Consider the following 26,875-nt stretch of genomic DNA (forward strand, 5'->3'; position numbering starts at 1 on the left):
TCCGAAAATGGGGTTGCCTCCTTTGTGACTGTGGCGGGAATTAAGTGAGTTACCACGGTTGGGACACCTGAAATCGGGTTCCGCACAGCGAGTGCTGTCCTTTCTGCCACCGTCTGTTCTTCGGGACCTTTGTTCTTAAGTAATTGAAGGAACATTCGGTTGAAAACATGACACCCTGGTGGTCTCAAAGCATAGGACACCTGTTCAAACTGCAGAGCGTGAAGGGCTCTGAAAATCCATCTATCAAGTGAAATCGCGTGGATTTGAGAAGGGGTGGATTTGGGAAATCTGCCTCTGAACTGCACCCCAGCCCAGGAGGGGTGGCGCCAGCACCATCCTCAGGGAGGGCCACTGTGCTGCCTGGGGCCACTTAGAGCCAGTTGAGGGCTCGAGGGTCCCGCCAGGCCACCAGCCCCTCCCGCGGGTTCAGCTGGAGTCTCCGAAAGGGCAAGTTCAGAACCAAGGAGCGCTTCCCATATTAGGAATGTTTCCGACGTGGAAAAATAATGAAATCACAAAGGAAGTGTTTGGGCCTAATCTTACATTGTTTATCAACATTTTACTGCAATTTATGACATTTCCATGAGCACATAATTAGCCTTGGTATGTTTTCTGGGATGTGTAAAAGATCTATCCTTCTTTCTTTCTCTTTCTCTCTTTTGTTCTCTTTTACTCTGTCTTTCCTTCTCCTTCACTCTTTCTAGAGGACTTTAGAACCATGATATTTCTAGGATGTTTTGAGGTTCAAAGTCAGTGAGTCTATATTTCTTAACCTTGTACCACCAGCATCAAAACTGTGTCCTTGGGGGCCGCACAATGTACTCCATACGTATCAGAATTAAGTAAGATGGACTAGGTTGGTCCTAAGAACCAAAACTGTCTCTTTGAAGCTGCGCACACAGGAAAGGAGACGGGCCTTCGGGTACCAAGACTTTGAGGGAAGGATTCAGTGTGATGTGAAGCTCAGGGCCAGGCACATAGAAGTGGTCCGGGTCTTTGGGTGGTAGTTGCCAGCCCACCTCTCAGCTCTGGGGACCCCTATAGCTAAAATCCTGCCCCACGCCAAGAGTCAGAAGAGAATGTTGTCTTGGCTAGAAACCTCAGCGTGCCTTTAGAAAGCCAAGCCGGCAGTGTTGAGTTACCTTCCTCTTGCCATAAAGTCTTTTCTCACTTCCTATATATTGTGGGCTTTCTTAAGAAGTGAGTCCAAGAGGAAGCTGTGACCTGAGTTCATTAGTTTAGCTTTGACTTCCAAAGAGAGCCCAAGCCGAGAGCCCAAGGAGAACTACAGGGAAACCTGATAGCATAACAAGTTAGATAAGGGTTTCCATGCAGGATTTTGAAAATGGTGTGGACACAGGCTGGTGGTCGCAGTGTGCTCACTCGGGGCAGTGTGTGACATCCCCCCACCCCTCACGCCGTCCCGGCTGGGGCAGCTCACAGAGCAGGTGGCCCGTCAGCTGGAGAGGAGGCGAAGAGCCTTCTGAGGCCAGGCCCGGCATGGGCCAGAGTGCCGATGTGTGATGGCTTGGGCACCAGAAGTCTTGCACTGATGCCTGAGGTCTAAAGAAGCCATGTGGCTGGTCCCCCGCGTGGAAAGGAGCACGTTTTAGTGTCTCATGACTGTCAACCCATCCGTTTACGGTAGCTGCCATGTGCTCGGGTTCGCTGGAGGAAAAATGGGTTTCTGCCATGCTTCTCACCCATGGGAGCATTGAGACGAGCTTCTCCACGACTGTCCATGGACACTGCTGACCCTCGGCAACTCTTTCCTTCCATCTGGGGCCTGGCTGAGCAGGGTGGAGACTGTGGTGACGTCTGGTGGCTTTGCTGTCACCATATTGCCCACTGAGCTTCCTCTCTCCATTTTTTTGAGGATGAGCCTAGGAAGGCTAGTTTCCTTGAACCTGTATTTCCTTTCCTTCTTGTTTCACTAATATGTTGTGTAGCCGCTGTCTGTCTATGCCGATGTCGTCAGCAGAGCCCACACGCAGGGCTGGGCCCGGGACTGTCTCCCCTCAGCCCTCAAGCCCTTTCTAGGCTTCTCCACTCAGCCAGGCGGTAGGCGAGTCACAGCATGGAAAATGCTAGCAGCTTTTCCACAGGGGCCATCTTTCCGAGGTGTCTGGTCTGCACAGAGGGAAACCACCTAACATCGGCAAAGGCTTTCCCACCTGCTGCATAATAGTCAAACCTATTTATTTAATTGTGGTGAAATACACATAACCTGAAACATATCAACTTCGCCCTTCTGAAGAGCACAGGACAGTAGTGCCACACGCATTCATGTTGTCTTGTGGCCAACCTCCTGGTGTCTTCACCTTGCTTTTGAAACTCTGTCCCCAGGAAACACTACTTCTCTGACCCTGTCCCCCAGCCTCTGGCTCCCACCGTATGAGTGTCCTCCTAGAGCATTTGTCCTCTTATGTCTGGCTTATTTTACTGAGCCTAATGTCCTCAGGCTTCCTGCACATCAGAATTTCCTCTCCTTTTGGGGGCTGAATAATATTCCCTTGTGGGTACGTACCACCTTTTTCTTATCCGTGCATCCCTTGATGGACATTTGGGTTGCTTCCTCTTCTTTGGTGACAGCGAATAATGCTACTATGGATACAGGTCTGATTCTTTATGCAAATGCCCAGATGTGGAATTGCTGGATCATATGGTAATCCTATTTTTAATTTTTTGAGAAACTGCCAGTACCGTCTTCTGTAACAAAAAAATGTTAAAATGCCTTTATTCCGTAGTTCAGTAGTATCACAATGATAACGATCAAAACCTCCCAACTCTTCTCACAGGAGGCTGACTCCTGTTCCTACCGCACAAGGAGTTAGTGGCTTTATTCAAAAGACTTTATTCAAAGTCTCAACAAAGGCAATGCTGAGCTGCATTCATTACATACAAAATGTGGCATTATTTCTGAATGTTTTCAGTGGATATGTATAGATCTCATCAAGGGTGCGGTTTTTGAAAGGTCGAACACACGTTCAACCAGGAGTTTACCTGGAGTAGCGCACTGCCAATAGCTTCTGAATCAAAGGGACGTGAACTTGAGCATCTGCGACCCCCTCCCCCACCCTCTCACTGTGTCACATGCTCTGGGTCTACAGGACTTGTCCTACAAGGACCGACACTGGCATGAGGCCTGTTTCCAATGCTTTCGGTGCAAGAGCTCACTGGTGGACAAGCCCTTTGCTGCCAAGGAGGACCAGCTGCTGTGCACGGACTGCTACTCCCACGAGTACTCCTCCAAGTGTCAGGAATGCAAGAAGACCATCATGCCAGGTCAGGAACGCGCCCTCCTTCCTCACGGTGCCACAGTGCATGCTTACTCTTTTCTTCCCTTCCACTTGCTGAATTCGTCCTCGCTGGGCTATTTCAGCAAAGAGGTACTGGGCCCCACTGCATGCCTGGCACTGGGCTGGGAGCTGGGCCGTCGCGGAGTAGTGAGCCCAGGCGGCTCACCCCATCCCCCGTCCTCCTGGGCTCCGTGTGCTAGACAGATGTTCATTCTCCATGCATGCAGACTTGACCACAGCGGGGTTCAAGTGTTAAACAAGTAATAAGGAGATTGGCTGTTACGGGGGAGGATGGCATGGTGTCCTTTGTTTCTTGGGCAAAGTTGGCTGGTTCTGTTCTGTGGGAGAGAGGAAGCTTTCATTTTAAAAAACTGGGTGATTGAAAGCATATAGAATTTTTATATATGGCAGCAAAAAGTCTTGACAGGCACATCCAAAAATAAGGGCAAGGAGACTAACCACCCAGAGAAGGGACTGAGATGTGGACCGTGGGCAGGTGAGAGGGAGGCATGATGGCTACACCTGGCTTACAGGCCACGGACGACCCATGGTCTCTGTCGTCTGCGTGACCAGTAAATGCTACCAGAGGGGAGATTTGCCGGAGTCAGAAAACAAAAATACAGACTTGCGTTTCAGTCTGAGTTATAGGTAATTTTTTAGTCTCTGGCCCACGTGGGACGTTTTGAAGCTGGCATCCCTACCAGAGAATCCGAGGGACCCAGGAGAAAACGCTGCGCAGCACACGTCTGCCAGAGATGTGGCCCTCGCCGTAGGCAGAGTCTCATGAAGCATTGGCGAGGCCCCTGGAGTCCAGTCAGGTGGCTGGGGACCCAGCCTGCTGTGAGTAAATGGAGGGCTTGGAGAGATGCGGCCCTGAGGCCTCTGGTCGGCGGGCACCGGCCGAGCTTCTCCCATATCAGGATCATGGGAGCAGGAGGGACACTGGTCAGGCCCAGCCTTGCCCTGCTGAGAAGCTCCAGCCAGCTTGCCCAGGGGTGGAGCGAGGGGTGCCCACTCACAGGATCGTCCCTGAGGATGCAGCGGGGAAGCATCCTTCATCCCAGGGAGGTCTGGAATTAAGGGCGGATGTAGGAAGAAATCAAACCCACAGTAATCGTGTGTTCAATCTGATGAAGCAGGTTTAAAAATAAAAAAACGTGGTCTAAGGAGTAAATTAGAGTGTACGTGATTTAGGCTTGTGATTTCGAAAGGGAATTTCCTTAATTTATCGCCTGTCGTGGTGTTCAGGGTATCTGATGATTTGTCCTATTCACAAGCTTAACTCGTTTCAACAACAATCACTTAAGACCTTGAGGTTTGGTTTGTTGGTTGAGGTTTTTTTAAAAGGGGTATCAAACACGTGAAGCTTTCAAGTGTTGTTTTAAAGGAGTTGAGGTCTGGAAGCTCCTGAGTGGCTCAGTCGACTGAGCATCTGACCCTTGATTTGGGCTCAGGTCATGATCTCAAGGTGATGAGATTGAGCCCCATAAGATTCTCTTTCTCCCTTGTCCTCCGCCCTCCTCCCCCACTCATGCATGTGTACACACACACTCTCTCTCTCTCTCTCAGAAAATAAAATCAGAGACACCTGATTTTATCGGTCGGTTTAATGTCCATTTCTTGGTTTGGGCTCAGGTCATGGTCTCGGGTTGTGAGGTTGAGCCCTGCATCAGGCTCCAAGCTGACGGGAAGTCTGCGGGAGTTTCTCTTTCCCTCTCCCTCTGCCCCTCCCCGTGCGAGCGCATGCACTCTCTCGCTCTGTGCCTGCTCTCTCAATCTCTTTCTCTCTAAAATAAATAAATAAACCTTTAAAAAAATTAAATTAAGGAAAAGAAAAAGGGCTTGAAGTCTGTACCTTAATAAATAGAAGTAAACACAGAGGTCCCTTAGGAGTGACTTTTAAAAAAATTCACCGTATTCGTGCATGTCGTGATGAGATGTGTCAGAGGAGCTGGGGTTGAGGGTTTTGAGCTGGTTGCATCAACAGATTGAATGTTGATTTTTTATAACCCTGGCAGCCAGCGGAGTCACAGTATTTCACGCAGTAGCTGGATTCACGCCAACGTGCAACAGGAATTAGGGTTTCCCTGGTCATTTAGAGCCAAACTCTTTAGCGGAAGCCTGCTTGCCATGGCCCTGAATTTTCCTTTGATTTTTCGTTTGCTTGGTGTTTGGCAGTGAAGAGATGCCAAAGGGTTTTTGAGCGAGAGACTGACGTGCAGTAAGTATTATTTTAGGGAGATAAGTTGGATAAGAAAGAATACATTTCAAAAAGGCAAGGGCATAATTAGGCTTCAGTAAGATGGTTTCTCATGGCCCTACATTTTGCTGCCGAATATATCTTAAAGATAACTGACTCCACGCTACTGCAAGGAACAAACCCCACCCCACCCCACCCCACCCCAGACCAAGGCCTCTCAGCACAGCAGGTGTGGGACAAGGGCCCAGCATGGGGGCTGTGAAATGGAAACGAAAGCTGGGCTGGGCCCTGGTCCTGCCCCACAGGGAGTCACCCACAGAGACAGAGTGGTCCCGACATGGTGAGAACCACAAAATTAATTAAAAGCAAAGTAAATCTTTATGGAGTTATCACAAGAGCCCAGGGGAGTCTCCATTCTGCTTCACAGCGGACTCTCTCCATGCCCTTCCACACCTCCCTGGGTCCCTGGCTGCCAGAGACTTCTGCTCCCCAACAGCGGGCTCTTAGCTCACTGTTTGCCTTTTGTTTGGTTTTGCTTGCTCGCCCGTTTGCTCCCCCTCAGCAGTGCACTGGCCTTTGGCAAGGAATCCTTCCCTCTCATCTGCCTCCCTTTCTCTCATTGGCAGACCTGGAGGACCAGGTGGGGACAGGGTCCCACTGCACTAGAGCTCTGGGAGGCAGTGGGAGGTCACGAATATCCCTGACACCTGCACCTGTGGGGCTGGCCCAGGACCCTTCAGACACCTGAGGGAGCTTACTGTTTGGATAGTTCACCATGGGGAACTGAAGCCCCCTGCCCCCCCACAAGCTCAGGCACTTGTCACCAGAAGCAGCTAAATCACACACCACAAAATTGTAAGAGCATTGACAGTTTTACGCTTAATGGACCTTAAAGTTCACCTGTCTTGTCTCGGCTGTAAAGAAACCAGAAAGTTCAGGGGCGGACCCCTGGGCTACTGTCAGTGGCCCAGCCAGGATTAGGACCTTGTCCAGGACTCTGGTCTCAGAGCTTCGAGCCACCTTCTCAACTAGATAAGAGAAGGTGGGCCAGCAGCTGGCGGGTGTGAATGGTGGTTCATTCACAAGGTGGGGTAACAGGACACCCAGGATAAACCTTCACAGAATGGGGTGCTCAGGGCCTCCCTAGGAGGAGGACAGAACAGCAGAGTTGGCATCATGTCCTGTTCAACATCTTTGTGTAGTCCGAGCGAGTTGGACACAGGCAGAAAGGGGTGGGGGGTCCCTCTTTACTGAGCAGTAGCTCGCTGAGCACAACCACTTGGGAGCTGGGGGAGTCTTGGTTTCCCCACCCCCACCCCTGCTGGTCTGCGTCACATTAAATTCAAAAGCAGTCCTACAGATGCCATTTTCTTGTCCTGTGGTGTCTGTCCAGGCTTCCCCCTCACTGTGGCGCTCCTTCCCTGAACCATTTGTCAGGGAAAACCTAGAAACTGACAGGCTGGGGTTTCAGCCTTCCTGTTCCTGGCTGTGACTTTTCACCAGTCGTTGCCCCTCACTGAGACTTGACTAGAGAAGCCGCCATGATGGGGGCATGGGCCCAGGGCAGGGTGGGGAAGGGACCCTGGGGAGGTCACATTGGACCAGTCTTAGAGGATGAGCTGGGTTTCTTCGACCAATGGAGAAGTCTCAAAAGGGAGGGCCCTCTGGCAGAGGACATGGGCTCAGCACCAAAGGCAGAGTGTGTAGATGCCTGGTGAGACAGATTGAGACAGAGAGAAGTTGGGCAGGGCAGGGAAGGACAGGGGAGGGTGGGACCAGGGAATGGAGCAGGAAGGGATGGGAAAGAAAAGAAAGAAAAAGAAAAGGAAAAAAATGTGCTGAATCATAGCATGTGCTACTTTTCTTTGGTCTGATTTTTGGAAGTGCTACCAGGAAATCATGATGCATGGGCACGCAGGTCGTCGGCTTGGCTATGGCAATGAATTTAAGTAAAACAAAACAAGAGGTCTGTGCTGACTGACAAACTCAAACCTGACCACAGCCCCCAGAAGTAGCCAGGAACCTAGAAACTGCCACAAGCCATAGGGTTGAGGCTCCCGGGCTTCTCCACTACTAAACGAGCCTCTGTTTGCTCCTTGCAGGAGCACTACTTCCTCTGAGCAGACTCACAGGAACTCACCCTTTTCCACTGTAGTCGGTCCTCACTTGTTCGAAACAGAAAAAAGACACCCCTTCAACAGGACCCTGTACTCCCATCTGCGGGAGAGGTGGCATGGTCTGTTAGAAGGACCTTTGCTGCCCCCTGCTGGCTGTGTTGTACAATAAACTCGGCAGGTGTCTGGAGGCTGCTGGAAACCACCCAAAAGGGCTACAAGTGCCGCCCCTCACCCCCCTCCCGCTCCCCAGGGCTCCTGACTGGTGATAATAAAAGACCATTATTCCTCAACACACCAAGAACGGACTCACGCGGTCTTGCTTGCCGTCTTCAGTGAGCATACAGTTGCCCTCTGTTCATTGACAAGATCCTTTGGTTTTTAAGCTGCTTTATCAGGGGAAGGTGGGAGAGTAAAAGAGCAAGGGGCAAAAATACACGTGGGAAGATAACCCCCTGGAGACAAAGAAAATCATTCTAGGTTTAAATCACCAATCTTCCACTATTTTTACGTGACATTCCGTTGCTCAGTGTAATTCTCCTTGTGTCAGGACTCATCACCCCACGACTGGACTCTGCAGCTTTGAAAACTGTTATGTGCCTCCCCCACCATGTATGCCCCCCCCATCCCTAGCTTCTGGCACCTGCACACAACCTGAGTATTGTACATACTTTACGGAAGATGGTGCCCAAATGCCCTGGCTTGGAAGTACAGGAAGCGGAGAAAGTGACCCGAAAGTGACAGCGAATAAATAATCTTGCAACGATTCTCTGCACATATCCTAATTTCTCGAGAGATGGACAGCTCTTTGTCAACCTTGCAAGCAGACAAAATGCAGCCCTTAAGCCCATCATTTTGACCATATATATCATCTTTGGACTTAAGCTAAAGTTTGGCGCGTTTCTAGACTCTTTGGCTGCCTGCATTATGCCAGGCAGCCCTGGTTCGAAGCCGGGGCTCCTGCTCGTACCCTCACTCCCCCTTGGCCTGATCCCACTGTGACGTCTAACCATTGCATCCTACATGCCTCAGCCCCAGACTTGCAGTGAGCCCAGGGTTGGCTAACATGTTTCCAAAAAGAACCAGACAAATATTTGGGGTCTCAAGGGCCATGGTTTCTGTCCCAATGACCCATTCTGCCACTGTAGTGTGAAAGCAGCTGCAGACAATTGAAGTAAGGGAACAGGTGGGGCTGTGCCCCAGGAAAACCCTGATTGTAACACGAGGTAGTGCGGACCGTGCATGGGCCGCAGGCGGGATGCCCGGCCCGGAGCCCACTCAAGTATTTGGAGAATTTGGGGTTTTTTTTTCAGTCCTCACCCTCCTTTCCCTGCAAACTTGCCTTGTGTTGCATGCAAAGGGGGTTTGCACACCAACCTGTCTTGAACCATTTCTTTCTGTAAATACGCATACTTTTATTCTCTTGAAAAAGTATGGAAAAACATTAACAAATACTGAATACTGTGACTCCGGCTTGGTGGTGGGGGATGGGGTGAGCCAAACAGCGTTTCCAGTTCTCTAGGACTTCCTGAGCTCCTTGAAGAAATCATGTAAACATATCAAATGATAAGTTACTCGAAAGGAAATGCGATGTCACAAGATCAGATCAGAACATTTCTAAATGGGATGTCTGAGTGTCACATGTGGATTTTATTTATTTTTTTAAGAATGTATTTATTTGAGGGGCGCCTGGGTGGCTCAGTGGGTTAAGCCGCTGCCTTTGGCTCAGGTCATGATCTCAGGGTCCTGGGATCGAGTCCCGCATCGGGCTCTCTGCTCAGCAGGGAGCCTGCTTCCTCCTCTCTCTCTCTGCCTGCCTCTCTGCCTACTTGTAATTTCTCTCTGTCAAATAAATAAATAAATCTTTAAAAAAAAAAAAAAAAGAATGTATTTATTTGAGAGAGAGATAGCACGCAAGCAAGGGGAGGGGCAGAGGGAGAGGGAGAAGCAAACTCTCTGCTGAGCAGGGAGCCCGACGCAGGGACTCAATCCCAGGAGCCTGGGATCAGGACCAGAGATGAAGGCAGACGCTTAACAGACTGAGCCACCCCAGGTGCCCCACATGTGGCTTTTAATGATAGCAATCAGTCATCACTTTTAATGGTAGAGCTACAGCACATCTCGGCTTGGTTTCCACGGCAGGTCACAGGAAGTGAGTGCCATGGAGACTCCTCACGGACTCCGGCCTGAGACTCCAGGTTCATGTACGCGCCACCGATTTCCATCCCACTGCAAAACAGAAGAGTATTCATTAATGGGCCACTGAGCTCTGGAATTCCCACTCTGTCCAGACAGTCTGAGCCCTGCCAGAATTCTCTGTTTTGCAGTCCGGAGAGACAGAGACAGATACTTTTTCTACTTCATGTTCCTAACCTCCTTCGGGACAAATTACATACTGAGTACGCACAGAGATTGTTCTGGAAGTTGGGTGTACAGGGGCGAACCCAGAAACACAGAGTCCCTGCCCTCTCCAAAACAGGCCCATTTCAAGGTGAGCCTTTGAGAGCTAAAGTGACTTGCTGGAGTCACCAAACTAGCCCGTGGGCAGGTTCCAGACGCGGACGGCAGGTACTCCGAGCCAGCCGTGTCGTCAGCTCTGCCCTTTGCTGCTTCTTCCCAACTCTCATGACAGGTACCCGCAAGATGGAGTACAAAGACAGCAGCTGGCATGAGACCTGTTTCGTCTGCCGCCGCTGCCAGCAGCCCATCGGCACCAAGAGCTTCATACCAAAGGACAACCAGAACTTCTGCGTGCCGTGCTATGAGAAACAGTACGCCTTGCAGTGCGTTCAGTGCCAAAAGGTATCTCTCATCCTCCCTTGGACCTTGTCCATTCCAGTCCATTTGCTCCACAGCCCTTGGCTTCAGCCCTCCTTCCCCCTAGTGACGACACCTGTGGTACCTGAACGGCATAGGAGTCTTGCCGGGCTGGCCCCCCATCCCAAAATTCTCTTGCGTGCATGTGCATTTACCCCCGGACAGACCCCCCACTCCAGGCCTTCTTCCTACAACGCGATCAGAGATAAAATCCCGTGTCCCTCCCTCCTTCTAGAACATTGCCAAATATTTGTTCCTGTTTATGACATACATTAAAGGCGAGGAAAACGTATTATCCCAAAGCAGTCCCATTACCCTGTACTCCCATCAGTGAACAGGAAAACTCCAGGGAGGGAGGGAGGGACGTGAGGAGCAAAGGGAGGCTGTGCCCCATGGACAGGGCCCAGGTTGCTAGCTGCACACTTGCCCCCTCAGTCTGGTGCCCTCCTGTCTTGGCTGTTGGGTTACCGAGGGAAAAGGAGCCCACTATAGAGCGATTGCACACTATTTGGCTCGGGCCCTATTACAGACTCTGCTGTTGGGCCTGTGGGGGCCCAGCCTGGCCTCTGGCTGCTGTGCCACGCGAGGGTCAGCGGGGCGTCAGGTGCCCGTCCTGCCAGCACCTCTTCAAAGGGCAGAGTGGTACACTAACTACAATCTTAAATTCCCCTCCTCCCAGTTCCCACGCTAAGATTATGCTGTTTATCTACTGTGTATCCCTGCCTCCTTCGACAAACCTGCTGTGTTTATGTCAGCAAGCCTCTTCTCCTCTCACTCCCTCTCTGTTTGGTCTGCCTGTTGTCGTCAGGAGCCAAGGAAAGTTCATGTCATTTGCTTTTCTTCCACTGTGCTCCTGACAACCTTATGGCTGCCTTGTTTGGCCGCAGAAATGAAGGTAGCGCATCCTCTGAGAAGCATGGCCTTGTGTGTGTTCATCGGGACGCAAGAAAGCCTTCATGCCAGACACATTCATTACCCGCTAAGGGAGGGAGGCCCTCGGGGCTACTAGGGTCTGGGGGGAAATGCAGTCCAATGGCAACATTCAAATGCTTATCGACAAGTGTGCCTTGGAGGAGAACAGAGTCAGCAGAGTGTATACGGGCATGATCTGAACTAACTGGGAGTGGGAGCCAGGCTGGTGTTTAGGAAGAGAAGCTATGAGACAGTAACACCCAGGAGCAGGTCTGAGCTAGCCGGGGGACGTGGAATCCAGACACAAGGAAGACAAGGGCGTGTGCCAGGCAGAGCAAACCTCTTATTATACCTGCCCTCTGTATCCAGCAGATACTTTGCAGCCAAATTTATTTTGCGTACATTCTGATCCAAGGGGGATATTTGTAGGATGATCATTATTACTTTATAGTTTAATGAAAAGAATATAGGACAGAAAGAGTCCTGAACTCTGACACCTGCTTTGTCTTTAGCTATGAATTCTTAGGCAAGTCCTTGCATTTCTCTGGGTCTCAGTTTACTCACCTGTAAAATGGAAATCATGTCTATAAAATGTAAGGGACTTTATACAGTCAATCCTTGAACAACAGGGGGGCCAGGGGTACCAAGCCCCCTGCGCAGTTGAAAATCCACATCGAATTTTGGACTCCCAGAAAGCTTACCTACTAAGAGCAGGCTGTTGGGGCGCCTTGGTGGCTCAGTTGGTTAAGTGACTGCCTTCAGCTCCGGTCATGATCCCAGGGAGCTGGGCTTGAGCCCGCACGGGGCCTGGCTTTTGCCTCTCCCTCTGCTGCTCTGCCTGCTTGTGCTTGCTTGCTCTCTCTGTCAAATACATAAAATCTTTTAAGAAAATCAGTAAGAGCGGGCGATTGACGAGAAGCCTCGCTGATGGCATAAATAATGCTCCCGTATGTGGTAGGTTCTGTGTATCCTGTACTGTCTCCTTGCAATACAGTAATCTAGAGTAAAGAAAATGCTAGGAAATTATAAGAGGAAAACCACCAGGCAGTCCCACTCTGTGCTTAGCAGAAGTGCGCGCAGGCGCAGAAAGGTCCCTCGCGGTTCAATCCCTCGCTGCCCGCGCTCCTCCTCGCACCTTCCCGCACCTTCTGTGCGCACTAGGGGTGGCCATGCCATGTCTCCGTGCCTTTTCCCCTCACACACCCGTCGGGTTCAGGAGGGGGCTCTCGCGCCACCCAGAACCACCCCTCCCCGGGGGCCACTGGAACGCTGACCGTGGCTTCCCTGCCTCCTCCAGCCCATCACCACCGGGGGCGTCACATACCGGGAGCAGCCGTGGCATCGGGAGTGCTTCGTGTGCACCGCGTGCAAGAAGCCGCTGTCGGGCCAGCGCTTCACGTCCCGCGAGGAGTTCCCCTACTGCCTGAGCTGCTTCTGCGACCTGTACGCCAAGAAGTGTGCCGGCTGCACCCACCCCATCAGCGGTGAGTGTCCCGACTCGGGCTCCCGGGCGAGGGTTCCCGCTGGGCGCGCGCGAGGCAGCAGCCCTTCCCCACCGGGCCACCGCCAGGGCTGGACCAGGGGCACGACTGCGGGCCCAGACTTTGCCTCTCCTCCGAGACTGAGACTCGGGGGCCTCCCTCAGGTTCCCGGACGGATCCGGTGTTTCTGCGGCCGCGCTCGCCGGGCCTTGTGACAGGGGCGGGGACGGCCGCCAGCACGTAGCGCGGCCCTTCTAGCTCAGCGGGTCCCTGGAAACCACGTGGCCTGTTCTCAAGGGGTCTTGTTTCTGCCCTCTGCTGGGTTTTTTCCAAAACCGCGGTCTGTGCGCATGCGGCCCGCGGGTGAGCACCGGCAACTGGCATTGCCGGGCTGAGCCGCGAGGCTGCGTTTCTAAAGGGGCTTCCTAGGGGCGCCGACTCCTGCTTTCGGCTCTTTGGTTTGGCGATCTCATGGTGGTGAGATCAAGCCCCATGTGGGGTTCCACCCTCCCCCGGGGTGCGGAGTCTGCTTGAGATTCTCTCTCCCACTTGTGCCCCCTTTCTCTCTTTGCTCTCAAAACCAATGAGTAGGGGCGCCTGGGTGGCTCAGTGGGTTAAGCCGCTGCCTTCGGCTCAGGTCATGATCTCAGGGTCCTGGGATCGAGTCCCGCGTCGGGCTCTCTGCTCAGCAGGGAGCCTGCTTCCCTTCCTCTCTCTCTGCCTGCCTCTCCATCTACTTGTGATTTCTCTCTGTCAAATAAATAAATAAAATCTAAAAAAAAAAAAAAAACCAATGAGTAAATCTTAAAAAAAAAAAAAAAGGATAATAAAGGTGCTCCCTGGCATCTTAGAGGGACTTGTCGACCACAAGGCCATAGCTACATGAGGGCAGAGGACAAGATTCTAGGCGGTTCTTTCTTATCCCCCAAAGGCTGGGGCCGACCGAGAGCCCAAAGCCTGGTTGGTTGCAGTCCGGTTGCAGACCGGTGTTGCACCAAACTATCGGACTTGCCGAGAAATCGAGCGTGGAGGGCCGACGGCTGGCCAGACTCCAGCCCTGTAAACGTGCACCACGCACCACCACACAAACCCGTGGCTGGGCCAGAAGGGAAAGAGAATTCTGTGAGGACACAGCGTTCTGGGCCGTGGGATTCCCAGCTCTGCCACTTTCAGGTGACTGCTGATCCCTGTCCATGGCAGGTGGCCGACACGTGTCATCTAAGCCTCGCAGCCTGGAATCCCTGTGTGGCGCCGCTGTGTGGTCACACAGACATTTTACAGCCCGTGTGTGCTTGTCCCCGACTTTCTTTTTGCTTGTCTAGAATTGAGCGCACTCACCTCAGCCAACGCCCCTGATGCAGGAAGCCCAAGGTCGCTAAAATCATCCTTTCCTGGGTAATCCAGAGCTCGCATTTCCATAAGGAATTAAAATACAAAGAAAAGAAGCACAGCATTTAAATTTTTCCGTTAACCTGATTCCAGCCATTTATATACCAGACTGGAATCATTCAGGGGGAAGAAATGCAGTCCCCTAACATATGCTGTTTTCATGGTAATGCCTATGAAAGTAAATGTTTATAAAATTAAACCTTATAAAGCAGTGTAATTTAGATAAAAGCACTTTTACATGTAAAGTATCAGATATGTGTTAGTCCCATGGTAGCACTAAAAAAAAATTTAAAAGAAGAAGAAGAAAGAAAACAACACAAGGAAAACCATGGATACTTTCCTCCAAAAGAGGAAAGTTACTTCTCTGGAACTCAGAGATTAATGTTCTGGAGCCTACAGAGGAATTTTGAAATTGCAGTTAAAATATACTTGTAGCCAAATCCCTAAACAATTGTATGAGATTGTGACTTTAGATTGGATTTTTAATAGATCCTTACTTAGCATTTTCTCTTCAGCAACAATTTAAATGATTTTTTAAGTAAATCTGAAGTTCTACTTTCCCGCATTCTGTGCACAGTGATGCAAAATCCACACACAAATACAATCAGTCTTCGTTACTCAGAGTCCAGACCTGCAAATTCGCCTACTCACTAACATTTATTTGTAACTTCAAAATCAGCACTCAATTTGCTTTCGTGGTCATTCCCAGACACCCACAGAATGGCAAACATTTTTAGTCGTCTGACACATAATGCTTCCGGCGGAGGTGAGGTGAGGGGACACTCTGCCTCCTCATTTCGATTCTCATTTTATAACCAAGGGTCCTATTCACGGACTATTTACTGCCACGTTGTTTGTATCTTTGCGCCTTTTTTTTTTTTAAGATTTTATTTATTTATTTGACAAGAGAGAGAGATCACAAGAGGCAGAGAGGCAGGCAGAGAGAGAGGGAGAAGCAGGCTGCCCGCCCAGCAGAGAGCCCGATGCGGGGCTCGATCCCATGACCCTGACACCATGACCTGAGCCGAAGGCAGAGGCTTAAACCACTGAGCCACCCAGGTGCCCCCATTTTTGTGCTTTTTGTTGGCAGTTTCGCTGCTGAAAGTGGCTCCCAAGGGGCAGTGCGGACAGGCCGTCTGTGTTCCTAAGCACAGGCAGGTTGTAAGGTGCCTTATGGAGAAAATGCACCTGTTAGATGAGCTCTGTTCAGGCTGGAGTTCTGGGGCCATTGGCCATAAACCTCAAATGACAATAGTTGACTGTGTATGCCTCTCCCCTTTAGGAGCATTCGTCCTCCTTGGGCTGTTTTTAATTCTCATTTCTGTGACTTGCCCCATTGATTGTTATATCAAGGAAACAGTGGAGTTTCTAAAAGGAGGCTATCCCCTGGGACGTCACCCGGCACAGCACCTCCCACTAACATCCTTCTTCATCCTGTCCCTGCCAGGGCTCCTCCTGGCCCCAGATCTCCAGTGTAGCAGGACTTAGTCAGAGGTGAGACAAAGGAGAGACATGGAATGGCAGAAATGCTGGGGCATCCCAGCCACTTCTTGGCTTTTCAGTTTGCTCAGTGCTGAGAAAACAAAAAACAAAAAATGACCTTTCAACTGTTCTGCAGTCCCTGCCGCTAAATCAAGTGTTGCCGAAAACCTCTTGTTTTCAGACTTGGCTACATATTCAAAACACCTTGGGGAGCTTAGAAAAATGACTGCTGCCTGGGTCACGATTTAATTGGCAGGGGCTATGACCTGGGTGATAGTTGAAGCCTGAAAAGCTTCCCAAGTGATTCAGATCTGCAGGAAGTTTGAGACCCATGGACCTAAATCACAGCTTTGGTGCCACTGCAGGCCCAGCGCAAAAGCTATGTGACCACAGCCCTCAGGGGTCCAGGATGCGTAAAGGCAGTCAGTGTTTTAGTAACTGTGAATATTGAGGGTACTTCTGCTTTTCAAGCTGTGGGAAAAGAAAGTCGAAAAGCTGTGCTAGTGCATATCCCACCAGCCACACGGCTAGGGTGATACTGGAAGGAGCACTGAACTTGAACTGAAGCAGTTTCTAACTAGCCGGGGAGTTGGGGGGGGGTGGCTAGCTTGCAGGTCTCCCCTGGGTGAAAGACTGAAAGCCCCACGTCAACCTAGCCAGCTCTGTTACAAAAGGAACTACCTGTTTGGTGCATTACAGACTTTTCAGGCTAGCCTGAGACTTCAAGCCCTTATAAATGGAGCAGTCAAGGCAGTTGCTTTCTTTTTACTGTGGCAGATTGGACCATTATTTCTGGAAAGAACTCTTTGTAATTGGAATTCATGATCCAGAGTTCAGTGGAATGGATCACAATTCCTAATAACCCTGGGTATTTGATTCCAGTTGATTTCAGGTGGCTCAGGGGCGGGACCAAGCAACCATGTGGTAATAGGCGGCCGGTGTACCTTAAGCATTTGATGAGAATTCGCCATCAAACAAGAATCAAGCACCGAACCGAGTTACTACGTCTCTTGTTTAAAATATAATAAGCTGGTCCTCTCTATTGCCCACACACCAGAATGCGCTCTCACCCACCCTAGCAGCCCACCTTCCCCCGTCACACTTAAGTTCATACTTTGTGGTCTATCTCATGATATTCACTCTTCAAGAATGGCCACCCCCCACATCCACATGCCATTTCTTTAGTGAGGCCTTTCCTGGCCATGCCAGAGAAAATGCGTATTTACCTCTAACGTCCCTTCAGCACTTCATTCATGAAATCACGAAATAATTGAGTACCAGACACGAGGCACCCAGGGAAGAAATAAGAGAAACCAGCTCCAGATCTCCTAGAGTTTCATTCTGGTGGAACAGACAGACAGACACAATCGTCCCTCCATAATTAGAGCTCTGATCATGTCATTTTGGAGCTGGTTTGTGTATCTGTTCCTGCTCATAGTACGAGCTCCGCTGGGTGTCTGATTGACCTGTGGATTGCCAGCCATTAGAAACTCACACTCTCCAGACTACACAGTCCAGCTTTGAAATGGCTCAAACCAGAATTCCTTCGTTGGTCCTGGAGGCCTGGTTCTCCCCAGCCATGGCCCCTTTCTTTTTCCACCCTGGTGTTCTCTCTTCTCTGTTAACAGGACTTGGTGGCACAAAGTACATCTCCTTTGAGGAACGGCAGTGGCATAACGACTGTTTTAACTGTAAGAAGTGCTCCCTCTCACTGGTGGGGCGAGGCTTCCTCACAGAAAGAGATGACATCCTGTGCCCTGACTGCGGGAAAGACATCTGAAGCCCACACGGCTGCTTGTGACACGCACGGATTTAGACATTCTCATTCTCCACCAGGCAGTGTTGTGTCTGGTCTCCACCGGCCATGCTGAAACTTTCCTCTTGTGCTTCTCAGTGATATTCACGTTTGTTTAAACCCTTTAATCCTTTGTACTAGCTCAGTCCCAGGGAAGGAGGAAAACCTTCTGTAAACCTGTGGTGGGAAGATGATGTTGAATTTTCATAATCAAGCAGGGCAATTCCAAGTGTAAAAATCCTTTTGAATGACATCTTTATACATGTACCTTTCTTTCACTACATATTTAATGTGTAAGTGCAATTAACACATCACGAACTTGAGTTTCCCGAACTACATGAGATATTGAAGAGTGGGCATTTACAATGTGTAGCTTCCTGTCATGTAAGACCTAGAGCAAGATCGTATAGCTTACAATAAAGTTAAGAAAAAGTTAATAAAGAACAAAATCCTTGGCCACACACAGTGTGTGAAATAATGATTAAACATCGAAGTTCTGAACATTGCGGTATAAGGCACGTTATCATATGTTCCACTGATCACCGTATGAAGTACAAGTTCAGACAGGCTGGGGCAGCATTCACAGAGATCCATCACACCTTTCATTTCAAAGAAAACCTTTAGTCAGCACCACAACCTCTTCCAGGCTCCCTTCTCTTTGCTCCTTTCTCCCAAACTCTGTATTGCTCAGAATTTAATGTTCTGCATTGGATGCGGTAACAGAAACTCCAGAATATGAGCCAGCAGAATATGAGCTAATGACAGTGAAGGCAGTTGGGGGGTCACTTTTCTTAAAAGGGCTCAGTGCTTTCCCATTGCCATGGGTCCCTATCCTACCCCAACCTGCCTTTTCATCCATAAAGGGAAGGATCACGAAAGGATACAAGCACCTCGAGGTCAGAGATGACCTCTTGCTCATCTGTGTATTACCACTACTCCAGCAATTTAGGGCATTGCTTTGGAAGCCTATGTTGTTTCTGAAAGAAAAGAGAGAGAAAAAGAAAGAGAGAGAAAAAGAGAGAGACTCCCAGCTCTCAGATCTTAATGATTTGAGCTCCTAGCTTGGCATTCGTCTGTAAAACCATCTGTGAAGGCATGATATACAGTTGGAAAGCACTGAGCCAATTTGTGAGCTAGAGCATTGCCTGTGCTCCTTTCTAGAATGCTAACAATAGTGACTTTTGTCCTTAGTTTTCTAAGGTGATGTAGTACCATAAAACAACTTGATTTCCACCAACGTCCCAGCCGTGCTGAGCATGTGTGAAGTCAGTTTCTTAATCTGAGTGCTGGACTACATAAGATGTGTATCGTGATGTCTGAGACAGGCCTTCTGAGAACTCTATGGCTCAGTAGTTCTCTTGCCTTCTACGTCATATTATAAAAGTAAAAGCATTCTTGGATTTGTGCTTTTTAAAGTGAAAATAACAAAATTCAAGACAAAAAGGTGAAAGCTTTGGAAATGTCATTGTGGAACACCTTACCTTTTCCTCATAAGAACCACAGATACACTGAACACACCTGACCTTAAATTAATGGAAGGGGGAGCTCCATTTCTAGTAAGTAGCTCCTACTGGACTCCAGTAATCTTCTGGACAAAATATTTTAAGACATTTGAAAACACCAGAGCATGATCCAAGGCAGGAATACTTGAGAGAGGAGTGGACACCTGAAGAAGGGAAAGGCAATGGGTAGGTTTCCCATTTTTATGGCTTTTGGCCAAAGGCAGGCCCCAAAGGGGGAGCTAAAACTCTGTTAGAAAGTCTTCAGTCTTACTGGCTTGAAGAACCAGAGGCCAGAGCCTGGGACAAATAACATCTGGAAAGTTAAGGAGGGAAATGGTATGAAAAAGAAAACCAAGTTCTTTGTTTGAAAACCCTATCCATCTCTGGCTGACAAATGAACCATGCATTAAGAGGCTAGACCCCAAGCAGCCCAGCCAAGGCTCAAAGAACAAAGTTGGGGTCTGCAAGATGGTGGTGTGCAGAACTCAGTGACTGTCTTCCTAGTGTGACAACCATTTAACTGGGAAAACTGTGTGTGTGTAGGGGGGGTGGGTATATACACATACCAAATAAATATGTTCAAATCTTGGAAAATCACCCTAAAGGACCAAATGGAGAAACATTTGGGAAAATCTACATGTTAAGAAGAGTGAGAGTCTATGGCACTTGAGCCAATGGACTGATCCCATTCCCCACCCCCCTCCCAGTTTCCTGAGACAGAAGATCTACTCTGGGCAAGTGAAGCCAAGAAGGGAAGGGCTCCTCCTACTGGTCTAGGGCTGTGGCCCAAGCATGACAGTCTGCAAACCCTGGGGCTCCAATCACTCCTGTCGCACACTGCCTATAGGGTGGGGGCTCCAAGTAAGAGGGGCTATCTGAGAAGACCTGAGGCTACCATTCTCCTAGGAGTAGGATTGCGTGAAGACATTTATCAGGATGATGTTGGCACGTTCTGCTAATACCAGTCTTCCCTATCCAGGATTTAACTCATGGAGGACTGTTGCCCCAGGACAAGCAGGACACTGTCCAAGCTCAAGGTGTGGGTTGGAAGGGCAGCTCTGTGAACTAGTAGCTCGCATCCCTGCAGGAAGGGACTGTTTGGTACCAAGAATGGAAGAATCTGTGCTATGGGGATTATGAAAGACCATGGGGATTCTGGTGGCAAGCAGTAGAGAGGGGACTGCTAGCTATGTGACAGGAGCAGTAAAAGGCAAAATGGCAGACCAGACAGAAGTTTAATTGAGAACCAGGGAAAGAGAGCTAGGAAGAGCTGTCCTGGGATCCCATTTATCGCTGGGGATCCAGGAGACTGTGGGCATGGACTGGGTCACACCCACTCAGGAGCAAACAGAGTGGGACACAGAGCAGACCTGAAAGCACTCTCTAAGCCACACGCAGATTGTCAGCAAAGAGCAGAAGTCTCATTAGCTCAAAGAGCTTAGGCAGAACCTCTAACCAATCTCCAGCACTGGCCAAACATATAAACATGTTCAAAGAGTTAAAGGAACATGTATGACAGCAATGCTCACCAGAGAACACCAATAAAGGGATAAATGCTATAAAAAGAGCAAATGGAAATTCTGGAGTTGAAAAGTACAATCACCAAACAGAAATTCAATAGAGGGGATCATACATTTGAGTTGAGGGAAGAAAAAAGAAAAAAACAGTAAACTTGAATAAAGACCAACTGCGATTATAATTTGAAAAACGGGGAAAATGAAAAATTAACCTCAAAGCAATGTGAGATACCCTTACGTGAACTAACATATGTATAATGAATGGAAACATCAGGAGAAGAGAGAAAATGGACAGAAAAAAAAAATTTTAAGAATGGCTGAAAACATCCCCAAATTTGATGAAAAAATTTTAATCTAAAAACATCCAAGAGGGACCTGGGTGGCTCAGTCTGTTAAGCATCTGCCTTCTGCTCAGGTCATGATCCCAGAGTCCTGGGATAGAGCCCTGCTCAATGGGGAACCTGCTTCTTCTTCTCCCTTTGCCCAGTCCCCGCTCATGCCTGCTCAAACTCTCTCTCTAATAAGTAAAATCTTAAAACATGCACATATGCATGCACACACACACAGATTCAAGAACCTGGACAGATCTGGAGGAGAGAGTTTGAAGTTTGAGTCCATCCACACACAAAATCTGAGTCTGTCTCCAGCCCGACCCTACTCACTTAGCCCTCTATCAGTTGGAAATCATGACACTGCATGGTTATTTCTGAGTGGCTCTATAATAATCCTTTTTATTAAGCAAAACTTTTTATTAAATTGTTAAATAAAATGTACATAGAGGTGCATCACACAGGTGTTAACAGGTAAAACCAAACTACAGAGATAGAAGTCAGAATAGTGGTTACCTTTCTGACTGGAAAGGGACATGAAAGAAGCTTCTGGAATGCTGGAAATGTTCTGTATTATGGTTGGCAAACTATGGTCCAGCTAAATCCTGCCCACTTCCTGTTTTCCTAAACAGTATTTTATTGGGACTCAGCCATGTCTATTCACTTAGACATCATGTGGCCCATAAGACATTCTTCCTATCTGGCCCTTTACAGAAAGTTTGCCAACCCTTGCTCTATACCTTGATTTGGACAGTGGTTACATAGGTATAAGTTCGCTCTGTTTAAAACTTTACAGTATTTTATGATACCCTCAATAAAAAATGTATGTTCTATAGTTTGCTGTACTGGACAGATATTTTAAAGTTTACCTTTTTCTTGAAACAAAGCAAACTTGCTTGATCTTTACTTGGTTATTCCAATAGATGAAAGCTCTGGGAGTCAGTCTATACCACCTGAGGTTTCTACTGACTGTCATGCTTGGGACTGTGTTTCCTTGTATGCTTGCATAATTTTGACTAGTGCTAGTCACTAATTAAAAAAAAAAAAAATTACCTGTGGGCATGTCCTGGGGGTCAGGATGAGCCTGTCTTCCTGCAGAGATGACTTCTACTGCCTCTGCCACTCGCCTGAAGCCCCGCCAAACTGGGATGACTTCCGAGTCACTTGTGGTGTTTCCTTGGCCATCCTGGGGTGTCAGGTGTGGCTAGGATTATGAGAGAGCCGGCTTGTGTGTTTCTAGCTTCCACAGCAATTCTTCCTTCCTATCTTCCTGTTCTTTCTTGTCCTTCCCTCTTGTTTTCCCTCCCTCCCTCAGCAGGGCAGGCTTACTTCTCTTTATCTTTAGCGTACGGGATTGCTCTTTGGGGTCGTGCCTATTAGGTTTCCTATCTCTGGGGGCATGGGGCTTTGACTTCTCTGTACTTTACATCATGGTCACCAAAACCCTGGCTTGCTTTCACCAGGGCATGAAAGTGGCTTACGTCTCTGGATTCCTGGGTTCTCTTAGATTCTTGACTGTTGGTTCTTCAGTGCTTTTTTCCCCCTTATTTTCTCCCAGCAGAATTGTCCCTTAACATTTTAAAAAGAGAGCTTTTTTTCCTCTACTGTTTGGCATAAGAAAACCTAACTATAAATGTTAATTCTTCTCTTTGTGACACAGTCTACAAAATTGAGACTTACACGATTTTACCTCTTATTTTAGTATCTTGGAGCTTTGATTTAATGCATAACTACCTTGTAGAACAAATTATGTATTTATTAGAATTATATACCTAAACTTCGCAGTAATTTAAGATCTTTGTTTTGTTATGTGATCGGCATGTATGCGATTTGGTGGTTGTTCTTGTTGTTTTTAATTGTGTTATGTGAGTCACCATAAAATACATCATTAGTTTTTGATGCAGTGTTCCAAGATTCATTGTTTACATATATCACTCAGTGCTCCATGCAATCTGTGTCCTCCTTAATACCTACCACCAGGTTCACCTGTCACCCCCATCCCCCTAGGATATTGTAAAATTCTTAGTAAACTAGTCTACCTTCAGCCCAAACCATAAAAATCCAGACACTGGGGGGGACCTGGGTGCTCAGTGGGTTAAGCCTCTGCCTTGGGCTCAGGTCATAATCCCAGGATCCTGGGATCAAGCCCCACATCGGGCTTTCTGCTTGGCGGGGGTGGGGGGGGCTGCTTCCCCTCTTTTTCCTCTGCCTGCCTCTCTGCCTACTTATAATCTTTGTCTGTCAAATAAACAAATAAAATCTTATTAAAAAATGGGTGATCTCGGATCACACACCTACCCCATGGGCTGCTTGTTATTGCTGGCTAAGAGACAGAAAAGAGTTACAGTAAAAAATAAATAAATAAATAAAAATCCAGTCACTGAAGTAACCGAAAGTGAACAGTTTTCCTTACAAGGCCGTCACCTCTTGGGGAAAGTCATGAGAAAGCAATGACTGCCAGTTGACACATGAACCGGCCCCAGGTGCTCAGAGGCTCCTCACCCTGTCCTGTCCACAGCAGATGGGAATGTAGCTTACCTTTGAGCTGCCTTTGAGTTGGGAGACACCAGTATGAACTCACATTTGGCTTACTATAGATAGTTCTGTATAGAAATATTTACAGATGTGTATATATAGGGTGAGTATACACACATATCTGTTTTTTTGCTCTGTCAATTGAGATCGAGAAGCAATGACACCCCCACTCCTAGCTTGCAGATCTTGCTTTCTAATACCAGTCCAGTAAAAGGAACCAAAGCTCTATGGAGAAGTTGCTGTGTTTAGGACTGGGGTAGGAATCAGACAAGATGAACCTGGAGCATCTGGAAGAGCTAGAAAGTGAAGAGCTCTGAAGCAACCACAATGATGAGCTAAGTCAAACGGACACAGGGGCCAACTGAAAGAGTTTCCAATGGCCAAAGCTGGAACAATATGAGAAAAAGGCATCAGATTATAACCCAAAGAATAAGAATCCGAGTACAAGTTGGTGCAGCCACTTTGGAAAACAGTGTGGAGATTCCTCAAAAAATTAAAAAGAGCTACCCTATGACCCTGCAATTGCACTACTGGGTATTGACCCCAAAGATACAGATGCAGTGAAAAGAGGGGCCACGTGTACCCCAATGTTCACAGCAGCAATATCAACAGCAGTGATGTCCACAATAGTCAAACTGTGGAAAGAGCCAAAATGCCCTTCAACAGATGAATGGATAAAGAAGATGTGGTCCATATATACAACGGACTATTATTCAGCCATCAGAAAGGATGAATACCCAACTTTTGTACCAATATGGATGGGACTGGAGATTATGCTGAGTGAAATAAGTCAAGCAGAGAGTGTCAATTATCATATGGTTTCACTTACTTGTGGAGCATAAGGAATAACATGGAGGACATTAGAAGAAGGAAAAGAAAAGTGAGAGGAGTTAAATCTGAGGGAGAGACTGTGGACTCTGAGAAATAAACTGAGGGTTTTGGAGGGCAGAGGGTCTGGGGGATGGGTGAACCTGGTGGTGGGTATTAAGGAGGACATGTACTGCATGGAGCACTGGGCGTGGTGCATAAATAATGAATTTTGGAACACTGCATCAAAAACTAAGGATGTATTTTATGGTGACTAACATAACACACACACACACACATACAAAGAGTAAGATTCTGAGTCCACATTGACATAAATTATTAAATAAATAAAGGAGACTAGATAAATCTGTACAGAATTACAAGTAATTTATGTAGATACTTGGCCCGTAAAGGTGGAGCATATTTCCTACTCAAGTCTTCCTTCCAAAAAATACAGTGGGCAGAGGAGGAAAAAGAGTAGTTCTCTATGCAGGGTGCCTGGGTGGCTCAGTGGGTTAAGCCGCTGCCTTTGGCTCAGGTCATGATCTCAGGGTCCTGGGATTGAGCCCCGCATCGGGCTCCCTGCTCATCAGGGAGCCTGCTTCCCCCTCTCTCTCTGTCTGCCTCTCTGCCTACTTGTGATCTCTATGTGTCAAATAAATAAATAAAATCTTTAAAAAAAAAAAAAAAGAGTAGTTCTCTATGAACCTGACTGACACACAGTACCTCAGCCAGGTGACCGAGATTAACCTCAAAAGCAGTTAAGTCACACTGATAGTATGTACCGTTAATATGGGTTGAAAGTCACACTTTACCTCTGTGACATTCCCTCCAAAATCCATAGCCCCAATTGAATCCTGAGGAAATCGTAAGACAAATTCAAACCACAGACATTCCACATATCTAATCAGGATGCCTCAAAACTGTCAAGGTCATCAAAAATTCAAGGGGAGTCTGGGAAACTGTCACAGCCACGAGGAGTCTAAAGAGTTATGCTGACTAAAAATGTAAGGTGGAGTTCTGGATGGGATCCTGGGGCAGAAAAACACTAGGTAAAAAGGAAATACAAGTGAAGTTATGGACTTCGGGTAACAATAATGCACCAGGATTGATTCACTTTCATGAACATACCATACTAATGCGTATCAGTAATGGGGGAAATTCGTTGTATGGTGCATGGGAACGCTCTGTACTATCTTGGTGATTTCTACAAACGTCAAACTTCCCTAAAATAAAAGGTTTATTTCTTAAAAGCTTATTTTAAAAAATTACATAGCAGGACAGATATAACAAAAAGCTTAGCTTTAGATGTAATTCTATAGTTATGAAAAATAGCTTTTGCCATAATTGGTGTTTTAGTTCCCTAACGTTTGTCAAAATGTTACGTATTTTAGTTCAAATAAATTGGAAAAGAAAACGAAAAAACTTGGGTAATTTTACTAAAGAAAAAAGGTTAGGGCTATTACTTACTTAGAGAGTCTTTTTGTCTTTTGGTTAAACTAAATGTCTGATTAGGTCTGAAACATAGTTAACAGCTTCCATCTGCTTGTAGAATCAAATCAAAAGTCCTTACCATGGCCTAGGTAAAATCCTACATGATCCTGCTCCCACCTACCTGCTTTGGCTTCATTTTATATATTCTCCCTGCTCTTTTGACTGATCATGGAACCACATGCTTTCTGTTCTGAAATCCTAGTAAGCCTCAGGGCTTTCACTTTGTTCTTAACTGGTATGTTATTTAATGCTGGGTAGCAAACCATCCCCAACACTTAGTGTGGCTTAATACAACCCCTATTCTGTTCACTCAGGATGCTCTGAGTCAGATATTTGGGCTGGCCTCACCTGGGACACTCATGGAGCTGTGGTCCGCTGGCAGCTAGCAGGGCGGGGGGGCGGGGGTGGTTGCTAAGTCACGTCTGGTGGTTAGTGCTATTTGCTGTTTTTCTAGCAGGCTTTTTCTGGCGCCTGCAGCAGGGGTTCCACAGGGAGAGAAGCATTTGTTTGATGAAAGCAAATTACAAGGCCATTCCATATTCAAGCAGTGGGAACAGACTCCATCTCTGATGGAAGGAGTAACAAATATGTAGACATTAAAAATCTACCATATGGATGATGCTTTTCCTGAAAGCTTTCCAGAACTGTCAACCCTTAAAAATAATTTCTTCAAAGAGGCCTTTCCTAACCACTACATTTAAAGTAGCTCTTTGCCCTCCCTTCCACATCTCGATTTCATTTCTTGGTTTGATTTGCTGTCATTACAATTATCTGTTATTTCATTGAGCAGAAACGTACCCATCTTTGGTTTTTTGGCACACCAGGATAGACAACTGGGTTTAACAGAAACTGGGAGAACAGAGCACTTCAGTAAAAAGTGCTTTAGTAAAAACAATGAAAACAAATTTTGTCTTTTCTGTCCATACCAAAAAATGACCTATTTTTTAAAATTCAAGGTAGAAAATAAGCTGAAATGTTTCCAGGTAGTTAAATTTAGGGCTTCAGTCTCCAACATTAACATCCCAGTTTAGAAGTGTACTTTTTAAAGATCACCCCAGACACAATAATCCTTCAATTGAACCTCTGGTTTGCTTCAGTGTGTAAGAGAGCTCACTCCGGATAAGGTTCAAGGGACCTGTTCCCATCTGTCAAAGCATAGCGGCAGTCACTGTGGCAGCCCCAGCGGCCTCAGGCTGTCCAAA

At 47.7% G+C, this 26,875-nt stretch overlaps 1 protein-coding gene and 1 long non-coding RNA gene across 6 annotated transcripts in view; one reads left to right on the top strand and one right to left on the bottom strand.

Moving 5' to 3' along the window:
- The window catches only part of FHL2 (four and a half LIM domains 2), a 72,271-nt gene extending 49,535 nt beyond the window's left edge, over positions 1-22,736 (top strand). For all 5 annotated transcript variants that reach the window (XM_059134319.1, XM_059134320.1, XM_059134323.1 and 2 more), the window contains 4 exons: positions 3,111-3,285; positions 10,246-10,415; positions 12,640-12,826; positions 17,323-22,736. In XM_059134319.1, coding sequence (XP_058990302.1) covers positions 3,111-3,285; positions 10,246-10,415; positions 12,640-12,826; positions 17,323-17,474 — 684 coding nt within the window. In that variant the 3' untranslated portion in view covers positions 17,475-22,736. The remainder of the gene's footprint in view (positions 1-3,110; positions 3,286-10,245; positions 10,416-12,639; positions 12,827-17,322) is intronic.
- LOC131808325 (uncharacterized) lies at positions 9,495-12,474 on the bottom strand. Its single transcript, XR_009344780.1, has 2 exons — positions 12,044-12,474; positions 9,495-9,842 (listed from the first exon to the last, which is right to left on the bottom strand). It is a non-coding gene; the product is annotated as an uncharacterized LOC131808325 (long non-coding RNA).
- Positions 22,737-26,875: the final 4,139 nt, after the last annotated feature.

This window comes from Mustela lutreola, chromosome 9 (genome assembly GCF_030435805.1).
Source record: "Mustela lutreola isolate mMusLut2 chromosome 9, mMusLut2.pri, whole genome shotgun sequence".
NCBI classification, from domain to species: domain Eukaryota; kingdom Metazoa; phylum Chordata; class Mammalia; order Carnivora; family Mustelidae; genus Mustela; species Mustela lutreola.